Source organism: Peromyscus maniculatus, chromosome 22, assembly GCF_049852395.1.
Source record: "Peromyscus maniculatus bairdii isolate BWxNUB_F1_BW_parent chromosome 22, HU_Pman_BW_mat_3.1, whole genome shotgun sequence".
NCBI classification, from domain to species: domain Eukaryota; kingdom Metazoa; phylum Chordata; class Mammalia; order Rodentia; family Cricetidae; genus Peromyscus; species Peromyscus maniculatus.
The window spans coordinates 32,253,915-32,271,136 of record NC_134873.1 but is presented as its reverse complement, the minus strand read 5'-3'; the positions used below and the strand labels follow the sequence as shown (position 1 = coordinate 32,271,136).

The window sequence follows — 17,222 nt, the reverse complement described above, 5'->3', positions numbered from 1 at the left end:
CAGGGATTTTTGCAAGTACTGTTTACTTCTAGTCCACAGGAAGGGGAAGCTACTTACAGCCCCCTCTTCTAGGAAACAACAGACCATAAACTTCAGTTAGCTGCACACCCAGCTGTCCCAGAAGGCTCCGCTGCTGTTCCACAAAGCAAAAATACATAAATCTTATTTTGCAGACAGGGTTTTTCTGTGTAGCTTTGGAGCCTGTCCTGAAACTCATTTTGTAGATCATACTGGCCTTGAACTCAAGAGATCCACCTGCCTCTGCCTCCTGAGAGCTGGGATTAAAGGAGTGTGCCACCACACCCAGCCTTGGAAAGAAATTTCACAAATTTAGAGTTCAAGGATTAGGTATACCACAAACGCCTAGAAGCATGAGGTCCTGGGTCAATCCCCAGAAATGAAAATTAGTGAAAAAGGAAACCCTCCAACATGGCTTTAAAGCCTCCCATCACTCCAAACCCTTACTTATTTACACTTTCCCCTGAGGAAAGATGTCGTTTTCCGATCTAATGCTATGGAGCCATAAACCAGGTCAAAGACTCCAGGACTTCAGATATCAAGTTCTCCTAGATGGAGAAGACATTCCTACTTCTCAAAGATTAATTCATTCTTCTGTGTGTGCACATGCATACCAAAGCCCCAGAAGGCACCCTAGGGTAGGAGTTCCGGTGGTTGTCAGTTCTGGAGACCAAACCCCAGTGCTCTGAAAAAGGAGCAGCAGGCACTTTTAAGGGCCGAGCTGCCTTTCCAACCTTGCAAGAAGACATTCAAATGTGGGACTGAGTACAGAGAGGCCACCCCAGCAGTCCACCATCTGACTTTACTCACCCTTTACAGCTCAACACGAGAGTCTCCCAGTCCAAATGCACAACATTCTCATCGCCGCTCAAGTACCTGTAACTTCAGAGTATCCTACAGATTGCAATTCAGGGGGAACAAACTCCCATTAACTGTCTTCTTTTTTTCTTTGCTGTTTTTGTTTTGAGGAGGTTTTTGTTTGTTTTGAGGAACTATGGATCAAACTTAGAGCCTTAGCTATTCTTTTTTTTTTTTTTTTTTTTTTTTGGTTTTTCGAGACAGGGTTTCTCTTGTGTAGCTTTGCGCCTTTCCTGGAACTCACTTGGTAGCCCAGGCTGGCCTCGAACTCACAGAGATCCGCCTGCCTCTGCCTCCCGAGTGCTGGGATTAAAGGCGTGCGCCACCACCGCCCGGCTGAGCCTTAGCTATTCTAAACAAGCTTTCTACAAGGTCCCACTATGTAGCCCTGGCTGGTCAAACTCAGCTCAGCTGCCTGCCTCTACCTCCGAAGGGTTGGGATTAAAGGCAAACACATAGTGTGCCTGGCTACCCAGCAAGTAGGGGCCATCAATTACGGACCATCTTAACATTTTTTAAATGCTGTGTTAAAATGCTTTTAAATTCTTGCTTTGATTCCCTCAATAAACAAGTTTAAGGAGCTGGGAATGCACCCAAGTGGGAGACATTCTAGCATGTACGAAGCTCTGAGAGGGAAGGGAAGAAAGAGTCAAGAGAAATGGAAGGGAAAGAGCCAGAATGGAGCTTTGTTCTACATTCACACTTTGGAAAACTAAGAGGATAAACCTACAATGCTAATTTTTCAAATTATGTTGCCTTGAAAAATCATTTCTCAAACTAATACAGGTTAAAAAGAAACACTGATATTATAAAATCAGCATGAATGTACAAGTGGTAGACAGAACGCTTAAAAAGTGGGTTGCCTGGAAACTAGAACTCCTGCTCTTACATGCTCATGTAATGGAAGCCCAAGTCTAACACCAGCCAAGGCTCCTGGGCACAGGAGAAGCTTTTCTAGTTTTCAAGTGTCCACTTTACTCCATGACACCTAACCACATTATCATTCACATCTGAGAAGAGCTGGCCCATGAGATGACCTGGAGAAATATAGATCAATTGTACACAGTGCCAGGCACCCCACAGTATACCAACCACAATGCAGAAATATGGGTATCACAACTACATTTCACATAAAAAGAAATAACAATAAACTTCAAAAAGTAGTAAATTCACCTGTTCCTTAAAATATGGGTATGCAAATGGTACAAAGCCATAATAAATGGTTTTATAAAATGTAGTTTTATTTTATGTTACTCTGCTGTTACATGGGGCATGACATTTTCACAGGGCTTTTCTGGGACTACAGTCAATGATTAGCAAACACACAGCTCTCTGAAGAACAGTCACTGGACACACTGGACACCTTCTCACATGTGCACGAATCTGCATGGAAAAGTACTCAACTTTAGACTTGGACGTGTGTACTTATTTCCCTTTCTAGTGGATTAAGAAAGGACATGCATTTTAATTTGCCCAAAGCAATGCTTATATTCTGGCAGCAACATGCTACTTCTATTACAAGGTAAAGTGAATACCAGAGCTACAAAGGCAGGAGGTGTAAGTGATTTTTATTGGGAAGGAAGTTGTCAACTCAAACAGCAGCAAATGAAGAATGCATGAAGGAAACTCCCTGTTGTCACAGACAGACATGACCCCCAGAATATGTGACATGGGAGACATTTCCATCTGTGACTTCCAGACTGGATGCATTAAGAGCTTTTCCCGTTCAATCTAACACTTTTGGATTCCTACTAAAAAGGAGTATGCAGTAAGAGGATGGAAAAGTCGCTTCTGAAAGGAAACCCCCAAAGAAGGGTCAGAGAGGGAATGTAGAAATCAGGAAGTTATTATTACAATTACTTTCAATTGTAATGCACTACATTTCCGTATCTTCACAGTAATACAGACTCAGCCACTTGCAGAACTGGTTCAGATTACTTAAATACCAAATGCACTGTCAGTCCTCTGCACAAGGGTCGGAAGTTACTCGCGTGTGTATGAAATGAAGCTACTGATACTTTTCTACAGCAGTAACTGCACACCAGGAAGGCCGGGACAACACAGATCAAGGGATGGAGTTTTCCCAAAGCTGCAGTGTGAAAAGACTATAAACAGTTGATCCCATACACATGAATGGGCTTCCTTGCTAGAGGAAATCCAAGTGGAATAAGGAATGGAGATGTAAAAAGGTTTTCTTGAGGGACGGAGGACGGCACCGGGTGCCCTTAGTTTTCGGCCCCCTCCGCTGCGTCACATTCTTCTCCTGCACTGTCCGATGTCCATAACTACAGAGGAGAAAAAGAGAAACACAGGTTATTTCCACCCGCACATTCTTGAAACCCTTGACAAGAAGTCAATCCTTTAAGCACTAGAGGATGATCAAGACAGTCCTTTCTCAAAACTGAAAACCATCACCCCTTAAAACCGCATGTATACATACATACATACATTTGCAGGTTCCTTGAGTTCCTGCTCTGACTTCCCTCAAGGATGGACTATGACATGACATGAAGCCAACTATACCCTTTCCTCCCCAAGTTGCTTTGATCATGGACTTGATCACAGCAGTAGAGAGTAAACTGAGACAGTTCTCCACACCACACAAATAGTTAAGTAAAAGAAATGTAATTACAGAATACACAAGGGAAGTGCTGAGGATCTCATATTCTCCATTCTCAATAGTGAAATGCTTCCCTTGAAAACAGTATTTAAATATAATTTATGACCGAGAGGTGGTGGCACACACCTTTAATCCCATAGCTTGGGAGGCAGAGAAAGGTGACTCTGAGTTCAAGACCAGCCTGGTCTACAGAGCGAGTTCCAGGATAGCAAAAGCTATACAAAGAAAAACTTGTCTCAAAAATACAATAAATAAATAAAATTTATGAGACTAATGAAACAAAAACTGAGAAAATCGTGGTCTTTATGTTTCCCAGTACATGAAGGGCTAACAGAAAAAGCAACAGGTTTACTGTGCACTGACAAAATTGAAACAGGAGTGACGAAGGCTACGGAGACACAGCAGCACACATGCGTGCTAACTGAATGCTAAACCAGAGTATTTCAAGATCTCTCTAAGAATGGAAAGAGGAAGTGAAAAGTCAGGTTTTCAATCAATTCAGAAAATAGACATTATCAGACCAACACCAGGATGCTACTTGCAACTTTAGAAAAACTAGGCTCTTAGATTATCTTAAATTACTATTAAGATAAAGCCAGGCGGTGATGGCGCACGCCTTTAATACCAGCACTCGGGAGGCAGAGCCAGGCGGATCTCTGTGAGTTTGAGGCCAGCCTGGGCTACCAAGTGAGTTCCAGCACAGGCGCAAAGCTACACAAAAGAAACCCGTCTCGGAAAACCAAAAAAAAAAAAGATACCAAGATAGACAGTGTAAAATCCTCTCAAGAATTACTCCTTAAAGAGAGAACAGAACCAAAGCAGTGAAGACAGCTAGTCCCAAGTCCACAGAAGCAGCGGGGTGAGGATCTCTCCCGCCCACAGCTCTGTCGACATCAAAGGATGTCCAGTGCTTTCCTAATTCCCTTCTCAGTGGACTCATCATCTGTCCAGGAGAACTGAACAGATGTGGAGCTTTATAAAATACAGCTACAATAATCCCCCCAGTAAAAGCTGCTGCACCACAATCCAGGGCTAGGAAAACTGCATTCACACTAAAGGACGTCATTCCCCTCTGCTCCCTTCTGTTAAGTCTAAGATATTACCCTATCAAATTTATTTGTACATACAAAAAGTCCAAGCTTTACCTTTTATCAATTATCTCCTGTTATAGTTTACGCCTGAAATGTCCCCAAAGGCCCACATGGTCACTGTAGCTTAAAAGAGAGGTAGTGGAATTTCTCAGAGAAGGTATCAAGTTAGAGAAAGTTGGGTCATTGTAGGAGTGCCCTTGAAGAGGACACTGTGACACAGGTCTCTTTCCTGCGGCTGCCAGGAGGGATACAGGCTTTCACCACACATGTTCCCATTAAGCTATTCAACACAACATAGCCAAACCACTATGGACTAAAACCTTTAAACTCATGAATCAAACTCAATGTTTCCTTGTTTTAAAGTTGTTTTATCCTAGGCACCTTGTCACAGGAACAGAACACTAATATGCCCTTTACCTACTGTTTACGGAGGGAGAAAGCCAGGCAGTGGTAGCTCATGCCTTTAATCCCAGCACTGGGGAGGTAGAGGCAGGGAGATCATCTCTGTGAGTTCAAGGCCAGCCTGGTCTACAGATCGAGATCTAAGACAGGCTCTAAAAGCTACAAAGAGAAACCCTGTCTCAAAAAACCAAAACCAACAACAACAAAATAAAGCATGGAGAAAAACCAAAGAAAGGGGCTGGAGAGATGGCTCAGTGGTTAAGAGTACCGATTGTTCTTCCAGAGTTCCTGAGTTCAATTCCCAGCAACCACATGGTGGCTCACAACCATCTGTAATGAGATCTGGCGCCCTCTTCTGGCGTACAGGCATACATGCAGGCAGATTACTGTATACATAATAAATAAATCTTTAAAAAAAAAAAAAAGAAAAGAAAAATATAAAACAGCGCCTTAGAATGCAGAGGTAGAGTAAACTTAGGTACACACTTACCCTCTGTACTAATTAGTTTTTTTTTTTTTTTGGTCAAGGCGACACAAGGCAAAGCCATCTGGGAACATTTTTTGTTTTTGTTTTTGTTTTTTTTCAAGACAGGGTTTCTCTATAGCTTTGGAGCCTGTCCTGGACTAGCTCTGTAGACCAGGATAGGCTCGAACTCACAGAGATCCACCTGGCTCTGCCTCCTGAGTCCTGGGATTAAAGGCGTGCGCCACCACCGCCTGGCAAGAGGGAACATTAATTGAGGGAATACCTCCAGAATGGCCTGTAGGCATGTCTCTGAGGACATCTTTTTCGAGACAGGGTTTCTCTGTGTAGCTCTGGCTGTCCTGGATCTCTCTCTGTACACCAGGCTAGCCTCTTTGAGGACATCTTCCTGATTAACGATTGAGGGCCTTGCCCTTCTATGGGAAGAACCATCCCTGAGAATGTGCTTCTGGTTTACACTAGAAAGCAGGCTGAGCATGCCATGGAGAACAAGTCAGCAAGCAGCACTCCTCCAGGGCCTCTGCTTTCCAGGTTCCTGCCTTCATCTCCTGCCCTGACTTCACTCTATGATGGATGATAAACTCTAAATTGAAATAAGTATTTTCCTTCCCAAATGCTTTTGGTTCTGGTGTTTTATCACTGCAATAGAATACAAACTAGGAAACCCTCTATCAAATATTCAAACACACAGAGTTCACAAAATACCCTTTACAGGGTTAGGTACTGCCTGTATTCCATGTGTGCAGTTCCCATGAAGGCCACAAGAGGGCCTGTGTCCCTCAGGACTGAGTAAGTCCATTGTGAACATATATGTGTACTGAGCCTCGAACCCAGGTCCTCCTGGGCAGAAACCAACATTCCTCTCTAGCGCTACCAAGTAAACTTCTACTACAACAAGCTATTTCATGATTTTAGGAGATTGCAACCCCTATAGAATCCCTAATTTGCTATACCTAATATACCCAGAGAGAGGAAATACTAAAATTACACAAGCTTTCCACATTAACTGTTATCAACATAGTCAACTAATAATAATAATACTGTGTTCCTACAAGCACAGTACTTTTTTCAGGAAGGTCTGATATAATAATGTCACCTTACCACCACGAAGACCTTCCTCCACACTTTTTAAGAGACTACAGCTCTTCTGTCACTGCCCGAAGACAGGAGAGTACAGTAAAATCACTGCTGTCTGGAAACAGCACCCACCCGCCAGGGGCACTCACTGTTAGGTTGTCTCTAAGCAGCTGCATGATGAGGGTGCTGTCTTTGTAGGAGTCTTCATTCAGCGTGTCCAGTTCAGCGATGGCCTCGTCGAAAGCCTGGCAAAGCCAATGTGCACGGTGAGCAACCCAGACCACTGCCCTGGGTCCAGTCACACCAACGAGGAAGGACCTGCTGCCGTGGAAGCCCCCCTTTAAGACCCGGAGGTCGCCTCACTTCAAGTCCCTCCCACCTGAAGGAGATCTCTCCTTACTTTTCTTCACCCATCAACCTGCTCTGCTTTCTTTCTTTTTTTTTTTTTTAAGAAAGAAAAGAAAAAAGAATTCGTATGACCTGACACCTGCTGTAAATACTCATTTAAAACACGTCTCTTGGTTATTTCACAAGACACAGTGTATTAGCAATGCTTGACACAATTCTTACAGAGCTAGCATGGCCTTGAGACATTTGGGGGATACAGGTTTCTAGTGCTCACGCTCGGCAGGCACTCCTGATTTCCAGTTACTCCTGATTTCTCTGACCATGTTGCCTTCCAGGCTCTTCAGTCAGACATTACTACTTAGAATCACGGTGAGAGTGTAGTGTTTACAGGGGGAGGAAGAGGCAAGACGGTAATAAAAAAGAAAACACAATGCAAAAGCAATGGCCTCCCTGAGCATGCAAATACTTCAAAAATTAATATCCTTAGTAACTCACACCCTCAGCCAAAGCAGTGTGCACCCATTTCCCCCCACAGACCTTACCGTTTTGGCCAATGTGCAGGCAAGCTCTGGATTATTAAGGATCTCATAGTAAAATACAGAGAAGTTAAGAGCCAGTCCCAGGCGGATTGGGTGTGTAGGCTGCATCTCTTTCTTGCTTATATCAAAGGCCTCTTGGTAGGCTCCTTGGGAATTATCTATCGTTTCTGTGGGTTGAAGAAAAAAAATATTTAAGACACAAAAGCAAAAATATCTATCCAATATATAGCATGCTAACAACTTTAACATATGTACCAGCTCTGAGTCATTCTGAGTCACAATAGCTCCAGTGTATTTAAATAAAAACCCATGGGGGTCAGCAAGACAGTCAATGAGTTTGATCCCTGGAACCTACATGGTAGATGTCCTGATCTCCACATGTGTGCTGTGGCATTCAGGAACACACACACAAGAATTGATTAAATTATGAAGTCTGAACAAACCATACACTCGTCTTACCTCCCTACCTCCCTCCTTTAAATCTTGGTTTTAACAGCAATGCTGTGGCCCCTAAGAGCCTTCAACAGGCCTGTATGCCTAGCTACTTGGGAGTGTAAAACAGGAGAACTACAAAGCAAGTTCAAAGCCAGCCTGGTAACTTAATGAAACCCTGTCTCAAAATTTAAGTGAGGCTAGGAACACAGCTCAGTGGCAGGGCACTTGCCTTGCTAGCATGTATGAGGCTCTAAGTTCAATTTCCAGCAAAATAATAATAATTATTAAAATTTAAAGAAGAACTGGGGATATAGTTTCAGGAGTAGGGTCTTTGCCTATCATATATGAAGCCCTGGGTTCAAATCCCAGCACACACTCACACACATATAACACACAACATCCTATTTCTATGTCCTATGAGAACTATAGAACTGATTGTGTGTAAAGAATTGTGGAGCTAAAAGTATGACAAACAAAATCCCAAAGCACAAAAGATTCAGCCTGCTTTAATATCAAAGTGTAACTAGAGTTCACCCATGAGCCCAATTCTAACACTTTCCTTGTTTTGAGGCAGGGTACCACTATGTAGTCCAGGTTGATCTAAAAACAATCCTACTCCAGCCTCCTGGTATATTTTCATTTTCAGGAACATAGAGCAACATTCAATTTTCTTGATATAAACAAGACTTGAGACAGGGTCTCTCTACATAGCCCTGGCTGTTCTAGAACTCACTTTGTAGACCAGGCTGGCCTTGAACTCACCTGCCTCTGCCTCTGCCTCCTAAGTGCTGGGAGTAAAAATATGCACCACCACATCCAGCATCAATTTTTAAAAATAGTATTTATTTATTCTTTGAAGGGACCGGAGAAATGACTTCGTGGTCAAGAGCACTGGCAGTTCTTCAGAAGACCCAGGTTCAATTCCCAGCCCACGTTGCTCAACCATCTGTAAACTCTAGTTCCGGGCACTAACTCCAAGAGCACTAGGCACTCACAGGTACAGATACACATCCAGACAAAACATGCACACATGGAAAATAAAAATAAATCTGAAAATTTTCAATAATGTTTATCTTTTTAAATTTTCATACATCTGTACACTGTATTTTCGTCACCTCCATCTACCATCACCCCTTCCCTCACCCCCACAACCTCATGGCCTCTTTTTCATTGTTATTAGGAACCCTGAGTCTAATTAGTGCTGCCATGTGGGCATGGGTGTGGCCACCACTGGGACAAGCCCCATGAGTTTAGTTACCAAGAGCCTGCAAACAACCTACTGACTACTGTCCTAATGTCCCCATTCATCCTGTTATGGTTTGAACATGAACTGTTCTCTAGGAAACATGTTAAAGATAGAGATCTAAGTGGGTGTGGCTTTTAAGAATGAATGGGTCAGTGCTCTGATGGAAGTGCCCTGAAAGCTACACCGTGTCTCTAGCTAGCATCTCAACCCTCTTGCTTCCTGGCTGCACCGAGGTGAGCATCTCTGTTCCATCATCATATTCTCTCAAGTCTGCCTACCTCAGTATCCACAAGAACGGAATTAGTGAATCATGGGCTGAAATTTCCGAAGCCAAAATAAATCTCTCCTTTAAGCTGTTTTTTTCTGATACTCTGTCACAGTGACAAGTGACTGCCCATTCCTACTTCTTTCTATATATTCTGCATTTGCCCATAGGTCACATATACTTACGTTTTCGATCATCGCCACATGCTACTTCAGCAAGATACCGGAAATAATCTCCCTTCATCTTCAGATAGAAGACCTTACTCTCTGGATTAGTTGCATTGGCTATTAAATACTTATCCAACAATTCCTGAAAGAAAGAAAGAAATCAAACACTAATGAAAAGCCACTCAGTCACAGACAAGAACTTACAACAGTACACTTGTGCCTGTCATTCCATTCTGGACCTGAAGCGTGTTCTTACAACAGAGTCAGGATGGATGTTGTACTTGCTTCCCTGGAAGGCCTTGCCCATGGTTTACAGTAAAACTTAGATACACCATACACTGTCATTAAAAAAGCTTGTCTTTTTAGTAAGCCATTTACCCAATATTCCCTGGTTAGGTGCCATGTACTGGACTAACCAGGTAAAAAAGCCTGAAATGAAGTCCATGCTATCCTCAAGAAGTGCTCTGTCAGCTAAGTACACCACAACTATCCATTCTAGTTTTGAAAGATGAATGAGATGCTATAAAGTACAGGAAGTTCTAGCTCTGAGACAGTCTCTAATTAAGAACGGTGACAGGGGGAGGGGACATGGGAACAGGCAGGGGAGGGGAAACCAAAACTAAAAATGTATGCAAATGACATAAAGAAACCTGATACTCGGTCAGCTTTTTTTTTTAATAAAATAAAAATTCTGAAGAGGCACTTTATATGAAACCATGTTATATTACATTAAAAACCCCAGGCCCAGGCTCAGGAGTGGGATACCTCCCCTACAAGTTGTTGGTCAGGCAAACCTCTGTAGCTTCCAAAAAAAATACAAGCAAGTGCCACCGGAATTGGTTGCCATCGGAACTAGAGGGGAACAACCTATATTGGAGACAACACACGCTCTAGTCACAGGATGCACTTGTTAAAAGTTTATTGTCAGTTGGGGAGAGAGAACCTCAATTGAGAAAATGCCTCCAACAGACTGGACTGTGGGCATTCCTGTGGGGGCAATATTCTCGATTAATGATTGACGTGGTAGGGTCCAGCTCAGTAGGGGCACTGCCAACCCTGAGGCAGGTGGGTCCTGAGTTACATAAAGAAGAACAAGTCATGGAGAGTAAACCAATAGTGTTCCTCCATGGTCTCTGCTTCACTTCCTACCTCCAAGTTCCTGCCTTAACTTTCTCAGTCATGGAGTGTGTGACCCGGAAGTTGTAAGCTGGTGAGATACCCAAGCTCCTATAAGAAACCCCAACAAAGCTTACTGGGTCATAAAAAACACATATAACTATGCTGTAAGCCACAGGGAAACGTAATGGAATTCAGCTACTATCACAAAAGCTACTACTTGGAAAAAAATCAAGGACTTCTCCAAAGGCTAAGCCATGCCTTAAGGCGGATCTTTGTGAGTTCGAGGCCAGCCTGGCCTACCAAGTGAGTCCCAGGAAAGGCGCAAAGCTACACAGAGAAACCCTGTCTCGAAAAACCAAAAAAAAAAAAAAAAAGAAGTCTTGGTGAGCCGGGTGGTGGTGGTGCACGCCTTTAATCCCAGAACTTGCAGAGCCAGTTGGATCTCTGTGAGTTCGAGGCCAGCCTGGTCTACAGAGTTCCAGGACAGGCTCCGAAGCTACACAGAGAAACTGTCTCGAGAAAACAAACAAACAAAAAGTCTTGGTGATTATTTTAGCTTTTGTATATATATTAGCTAGTTCCTACAGTGATTTCCTTGTAATGCTGTGCGTGCTTCCAAGAACTCCTAAGAGTGTATTTATCTAAAATACCTATAAGCATCCCAGGCCAAACAAAACAACACCTGTCTCCTAGGTCAGGAGCATAGCTTTATTTCTTGAACAATTTAGGGTGAGACCCTCCTTCCTTACAGCCTTACTAATAGACTCCTAATTTCCTACCTAACCACTTACAGGCATGTAGATTGAGCACATAAATTCCCTTCTTGACTAACTGATCATTAGCAGTCATTTGGGTTGTAAAGAAGTCTGATGGCCAGTGCCTGAGGCCAGTTACCTGCCTTTACGAGTCTTGTAAGAATTCAAGGCTGGTGACCTATGGCTTGGGTTTATAACTGAACACCTCAGAGATTGGAAGGAACTGAGGTATAAGGAGAACAAAGAGAGGATATTGAGGATTTTGGCTAGAGAGGATTTCTGACTAGAGAACTGGAGGTCAGGATGGAAGATGAGGAAGAGCCAGATGGGGAAGTACTAGATGGGTAAGAACAAGATGAGAAGGACCTAGATGAGGCAGAACTAAGATGAGAGAATCAAGATAGAACTTAGAGAGGACAACAGATAGAGACAAATCAAGCAAGAAAGGAACTAGGCTGGAGCACAGAACTGCAGCTGTGTAGATAGGATTTTATTACAGAGGACAAAGAGCTTGGTGTCCTTAGACTCACTTCCCGAAAATAAATCTCGCTGTTCAGTTCCTCTTCTGAGCCCCTGGTCATACAGCCTTAACAATATACTTAACATACAGGATAAATACTAAAAAAACACAGAGGGAGGAGACACACACCTGAAGGGATTGCCTCAGTGGTTAAAAGCATGCACAATGCCCTGGCTTAGGAGCAGAGCTCAGTCCCCAGCACCCACATCAGGCTGAACTGTCTGTAGTTAACTCTAGCTCCAGTGCGATCCAACGCCTCTGGACTTGAGGAACACCTTCACTCAGATGCACATAAAGATACACAGACAAGATGCCGGGCGGTGGCGGCGTATGCCTTTAATCCCAGTACTCAAAAGGGAGGCAGAGGCAGGTGGATCTCTGTGAGTTTGAGGCCAGCCTGGGCTACCAAAGTGAGTCCCAGGAAAGGCGCAAAGCTACACAGACAAACCCTGTCTTGAAAAACCAAAAAAAAAAAAAAAAAAAAAAAAAGATACACAGACAAATATTTTAAAAAATAATAGATTTTTTTTTTTTAAAGGAAGAGGGGATAGGAGGGGACAAGTGAGGGTGGGGTGAATATCATCAAAACATACGACATACAAATATGAAAACGGCACACTATCATGTAAATGAATGTCTACCAATTTTTTCTAAAGGAAAGGCTGTTTAGAGAGAGGGTACCTTAGTTAAGCTGGGCACAGTTGCATGCATCTGTAGTCCCGGCTGCTTGGGAGGATGGTACAGGAAAATCACCTGATTTCTAAAGTTTGAGGCCAGCCTACACAACACAGTAGGACACCCTCCCCCAACTGAAAATAAAGGGGACAGGAGGGGGACTCAATGCACTAAGAAGAAAAAGCTGCGGGGTCACTTTAAGGAGGGAACACCAAGTGTGAGGAAGAACAATACAGACAGCACAGGTAACTCGCTATGGCTCAGAACGGGGCCTTCAGTGTCCTCTGTCCAGAGAAAGCTAAGTACAGGACCTGCAGACCAGACTTGGAAATGCCGACAGCAGCTGAGAGCACCTTAGGTCAGCTTTCCTAGAGCAGTGCCGGGGGTCAAACCAGTGCACATGCTGTGTAGACAGGGTCATCCACTGGACCACACAACCTCCACTGCCAAGTCTATTTTCAGACCTGGTTATATTGTTTACTTACTTACCTAGCTATTATTTATTTAGTTTCTTTATGTAACCTAGTCATGTTCCAGTCCCCAAGGGATCATAGGTGTATGTCACCATTCCTGACTTGTCGGCCATTTCACTGAAAGCAATGACCTAAACATTAGTGTTTGTGCTGACTATCTCTTTAGACTATCCATTATACTTGATACTAAATCATTAAATTAATTTTCATAAAAATTCTATGGTATCGACACATAAGATGTTCTCTAGAAACAAATAAAAATCAAAAGAAGTCAAAGCCTAGAAGAACATCATGCTAAGAGTTCAAAAAACATTAACTGACCAGCTCCTCTGCCTCAGCTCAGTCTGAGAAGCTAAGCAAAGAACAGAAGTTCATGTTTGCACTCTTGAAGAAAAATACAAGACCTTATCTGTTAAGAAGCTATATAAAGTGCCAACTATGATGCAAATTAGAAAGTCTGGAAAATAACCCAGAATAACACTTTTAAATTGACATAAATATATTACTAAGAAAAAGATTATTTGCCAGATCTCAAATAACACGTGGGAAAAATAGATCTAATGAAAAATGCCCAACAAAATGCAACCACTGTATTCTTATAAGACAGTTCAATGAAAATAAATAAGGAAAGCATTTGAAATCTTTAAATTAAAAACAAAAACTGTAACGGGCTGTCGAGATGGCTCCGTGGCTGAAAGCACTGTTTCTCTTGCAGAAAACCTGGGTTCAATCCCCACCACCCACATGTTGGTGCACAACCATCCAATCCAGGGGATCCAATGCCCTCTTGTGACCTCTGTAGTACTAGCCACACATAGTACACAGACATACACGCAGGCAAAACACTCATACACAGAAAATAAGTCTTAAAAAACAAAACAAAAAACACTAGCTGGAGCAAGCCACAGACAACCTCACCTCACCAACTCCTCGGCAGATTCTGACTCCTCAGACTGAAAGCCTGAGCCCTCCCTCATCCAAATGATCTCAGCTGAACTGCTTTAGTTCCTGTTCCTCACAGCTCACAAACCTCTCTCCACCCAGCCATGCCACTTCCTGGGATTAAAGGCGTGTGTGCTTCCCAGTGCTGGGATTATAGTGTGTGCCACCACTGCCTGACTTTGTTTCCAGTGTAGCTTTGCACTCACAGATCCACATGGATCTCTGCCTCCCAGTGATAGGATTAAGGGTGTGTACCACCACTGTCTGGCCTCTACATCTAATCTAATGGCTGGCTCTGTGTGTCGTCATTCCCCCCCCCCATCCCCAGGCAAGTTTATTAGGGTACACAATATATCACCACAGTCTGGTAACTGAGAACACTACACTCTAGATCAATGGTTCTCAGCCTTCCTAATGCTGCGACTCTTTTATACAGTTCCTCATGTTATGGTGACCCCCAATCATACAATTATTTCATTGCTACTTCATAACTGTAATTTTGCCACTGTTATGAATTATAATGTAAATTATCTGATATGCAGAATCTTATATTTGACCCTTCTGGGGGTCGAGACCCATAGGTTGAGAGCTGCTGCTCAAAGAACTAAGAGTTTTTTGACAGGGGAGGGTGTCCTGTCCAGAAACAGCACCAGCGCAAACATAGAACAGCAACGTTTCCTCTTATTCTTTGTTCCCATGTCTGAGAGAAAGAACTAGAAGAAAAAAAAATCCACCCCAGGCTGGAGAGATGGCTCAGGTTAAGAGCACTGGCTGCTCTTCCAGAGGTCCTGAGTTCAATTCCCAGCACCCACATGGTGGCTCATAACCATCTGTAATGAGATCTGGTGCCCTCTTCTGGCCTGCAGGCGTACATGCAGGCAGAACACTGTATACATAATAAATAAATCTTTAAAAAAAAAAAAAAGCCACCCCACTACTAACTCGTAGATGTAGTCCCTTTTGCATGTCACGATTTTGCCATCATTTAAACAGTTTTACCAAAGTAATCCACTTGCCTTTGGTGGTAATGTTCTACAGCACTCATCAAAATAAGCTTGACCCTAGCTTCCTTCGTAAGTCAGATATGCTGCTTTTAATCACAGACGTTGTACAGAACTAACCAAGAGCAGGAATCTGAAGAGGAACCTTGGAAAATAATGAACAGGAAGCAAATGTTCACACATCTCCGGTTTTCCTACCACCTCAATGAGATCCGTTAATGAACACACTGCTGACACGGTCAATCCTTTTCTTTTCTTTTCTTTTTTTTTGTTTCTCTGTGTAATTTTGGTGCCTGTCCTGGATCTCACTCTGTACACCTGGCTGAACTCACAGAGATGCGCCTGCCTCTGCCTCTCAAGTGCTGGGATTAAAGGCGTGCGCCACCACCGGCCAGTGATATGGTCAATCTTTTTTTTTTTTTTTTTTTGGTTTTTCGAGACAGGGTTTCTCTGTGTAGCTTTGCGCCTTTCCTGGAGCTCACTTGGTAGCCCAGGCTGGCCTCGAACTCACAGAGATCCTCCTGGCTCTGCCTCCCGAGTGCTGGGATTAAAGGCGTGCGCCACCACCGCCCGGCGATATGGTCAATCTTAAGGTACACTAGGGAATATATCTTTTCCTCATTTAATAAAAACAAGAATATATTGAAAGAGCATATCTAAGAGGCCCAAGACAAAACAAGTTAGAGGTTTACTTTAAATAGTCACACAGACAGAATAACCATGTCATTGTGGAAATATGAGCTATAGAAAATAGATAACTGGGCTGGAGAAATGGCTCTGAGGTTAAGAGCACTCACTGGCTGTCCTTCCACAGGTCCTGAGTTCAAATCCCAGCAACCACATGGTGGCTCACAACCATCTGTAATGAGATCTGGTGCCCTCTTCTGGCCTGCAGGGACACATGCAGGCAGAGCACTGTATACATACATAATAAATCTTAAAAAAAAAAAAAAAAAAGGAAATAGGTTATTAAACTGGAGAGATGGCTCAGAAGTTAAGAGCACTGACTACTCTCCCAGAGGGCCCAAATTTGGATCCTAGCACCCACATTAAGGGGCTCACACAACTGCCTGTAACTCCAGCTCCAGGGGATCCAATGCCCTCTTCTGGCCTCTGAGGGCACCTCTTCCCATCCCCAATACACCACACACACACACACCATATAAAACAAACAAAAAGGACGAAATAAGGAGGCCAGGTAGGGCAGTGCACACCTATAACCCAGCTCGTGCAAGGCAGAAAGATCAATCACTGAAGCCCAGCCTCTGGTAGACAGCAAGCTCAAAGCCAATCTGGGCTAAATGAAACCATCTCAAAGAGTAATTAAAAAAAAAAAAATTTTTAATTTTTCATGGAAATAGAAGCAAACCTTCTGAGCTAGATGACATCACCCAGCACACACCAGTCAGAACTCAACTTCAACCAAACATTTCATCAAATCCTTACTACCTCACATCCCCCAAGGCTGACATTTTTTTCACTGAGCCCACACTAAATCCCAAACCCCCATAAAGTACCAATTCAGCAGTAGTGCTCAAAAAAAAAAAAAAAGGAGGAGCTGTGCCCAGGTCTGACGTACCAGTTTAAGCTTGCTATTACAGTATGAATTACTAAGGTCAGTTCTTTGCACTCTTTGAAGTATCCGGCTAATACACAATGTCCTGTAGATGAGGCATCAACATTCGAAGCATTCTGTCTTTGTTGGTGCTAGGGACTATTGATGAAGTTCGTTAGCCATTAGCAGTTTCCAGGGCACCTCAGCTCCCAAGGATTGTTTCAATATTTAAAACTTGCTCCATCATAGGGGTTGGAGAGATGACTCAGTGGCTAAGAGTACTTATTGCTCTTGCAGAAAACCCAGGTTTGATTCCTAGCACCCATATGGTTCCAGCAAACTATCTGGAACTCCAGCTCCAGGGAATCCAATGCCCTCATTTGACCTACATGAGCACCGCACCAAACACACACACACACACAAACACACATGCACAGGCAAAACATAAAATTTTTAAAATCTTTTAAAACTTAAAAGAAAAAACTTTCTTCATTAATCCACATTTATACAAAGGCAATAAAACTTCATACACACCAAGAATTACATTTGACAGCATCTGCTACTTGAGCCATTAAAAATATTTTTATTAATGATGCATGTGTCACGTGTACTATCATCTTCAGAGGCCAGAA

At 43.0% G+C, this 17,222-nt stretch overlaps 1 protein-coding gene across 1 annotated transcript in view; it reads right to left on the bottom strand.

Annotated features, from left to right (window-relative positions):
• Positions 1 to 2,096: 2,096 nt before the first annotated feature.
• The window catches only part of Ywhaq (tyrosine 3-monooxygenase/tryptophan 5-monooxygenase activation protein theta), a 30,796-nt gene continuing 15,670 nt past the window's right edge, over positions 2,097 to 17,222 (bottom strand). Inside the window, exons 2-5 of the mRNA XM_076559220.1 lie at positions 9,569 to 9,692; positions 7,441 to 7,604; positions 6,700 to 6,795; positions 2,097 to 3,161 (exon numbers count right to left, since the gene is read on the bottom strand). Of these exons, the coding sequence (XP_076415335.1) occupies positions 3,102 to 3,161; positions 6,700 to 6,795; positions 7,441 to 7,604; positions 9,569 to 9,692 (444 nt within the window). The 3' untranslated portion in view covers positions 2,097 to 3,101. The remainder of the gene's footprint in view (positions 3,162 to 6,699; positions 6,796 to 7,440; positions 7,605 to 9,568; positions 9,693 to 17,222) is intronic.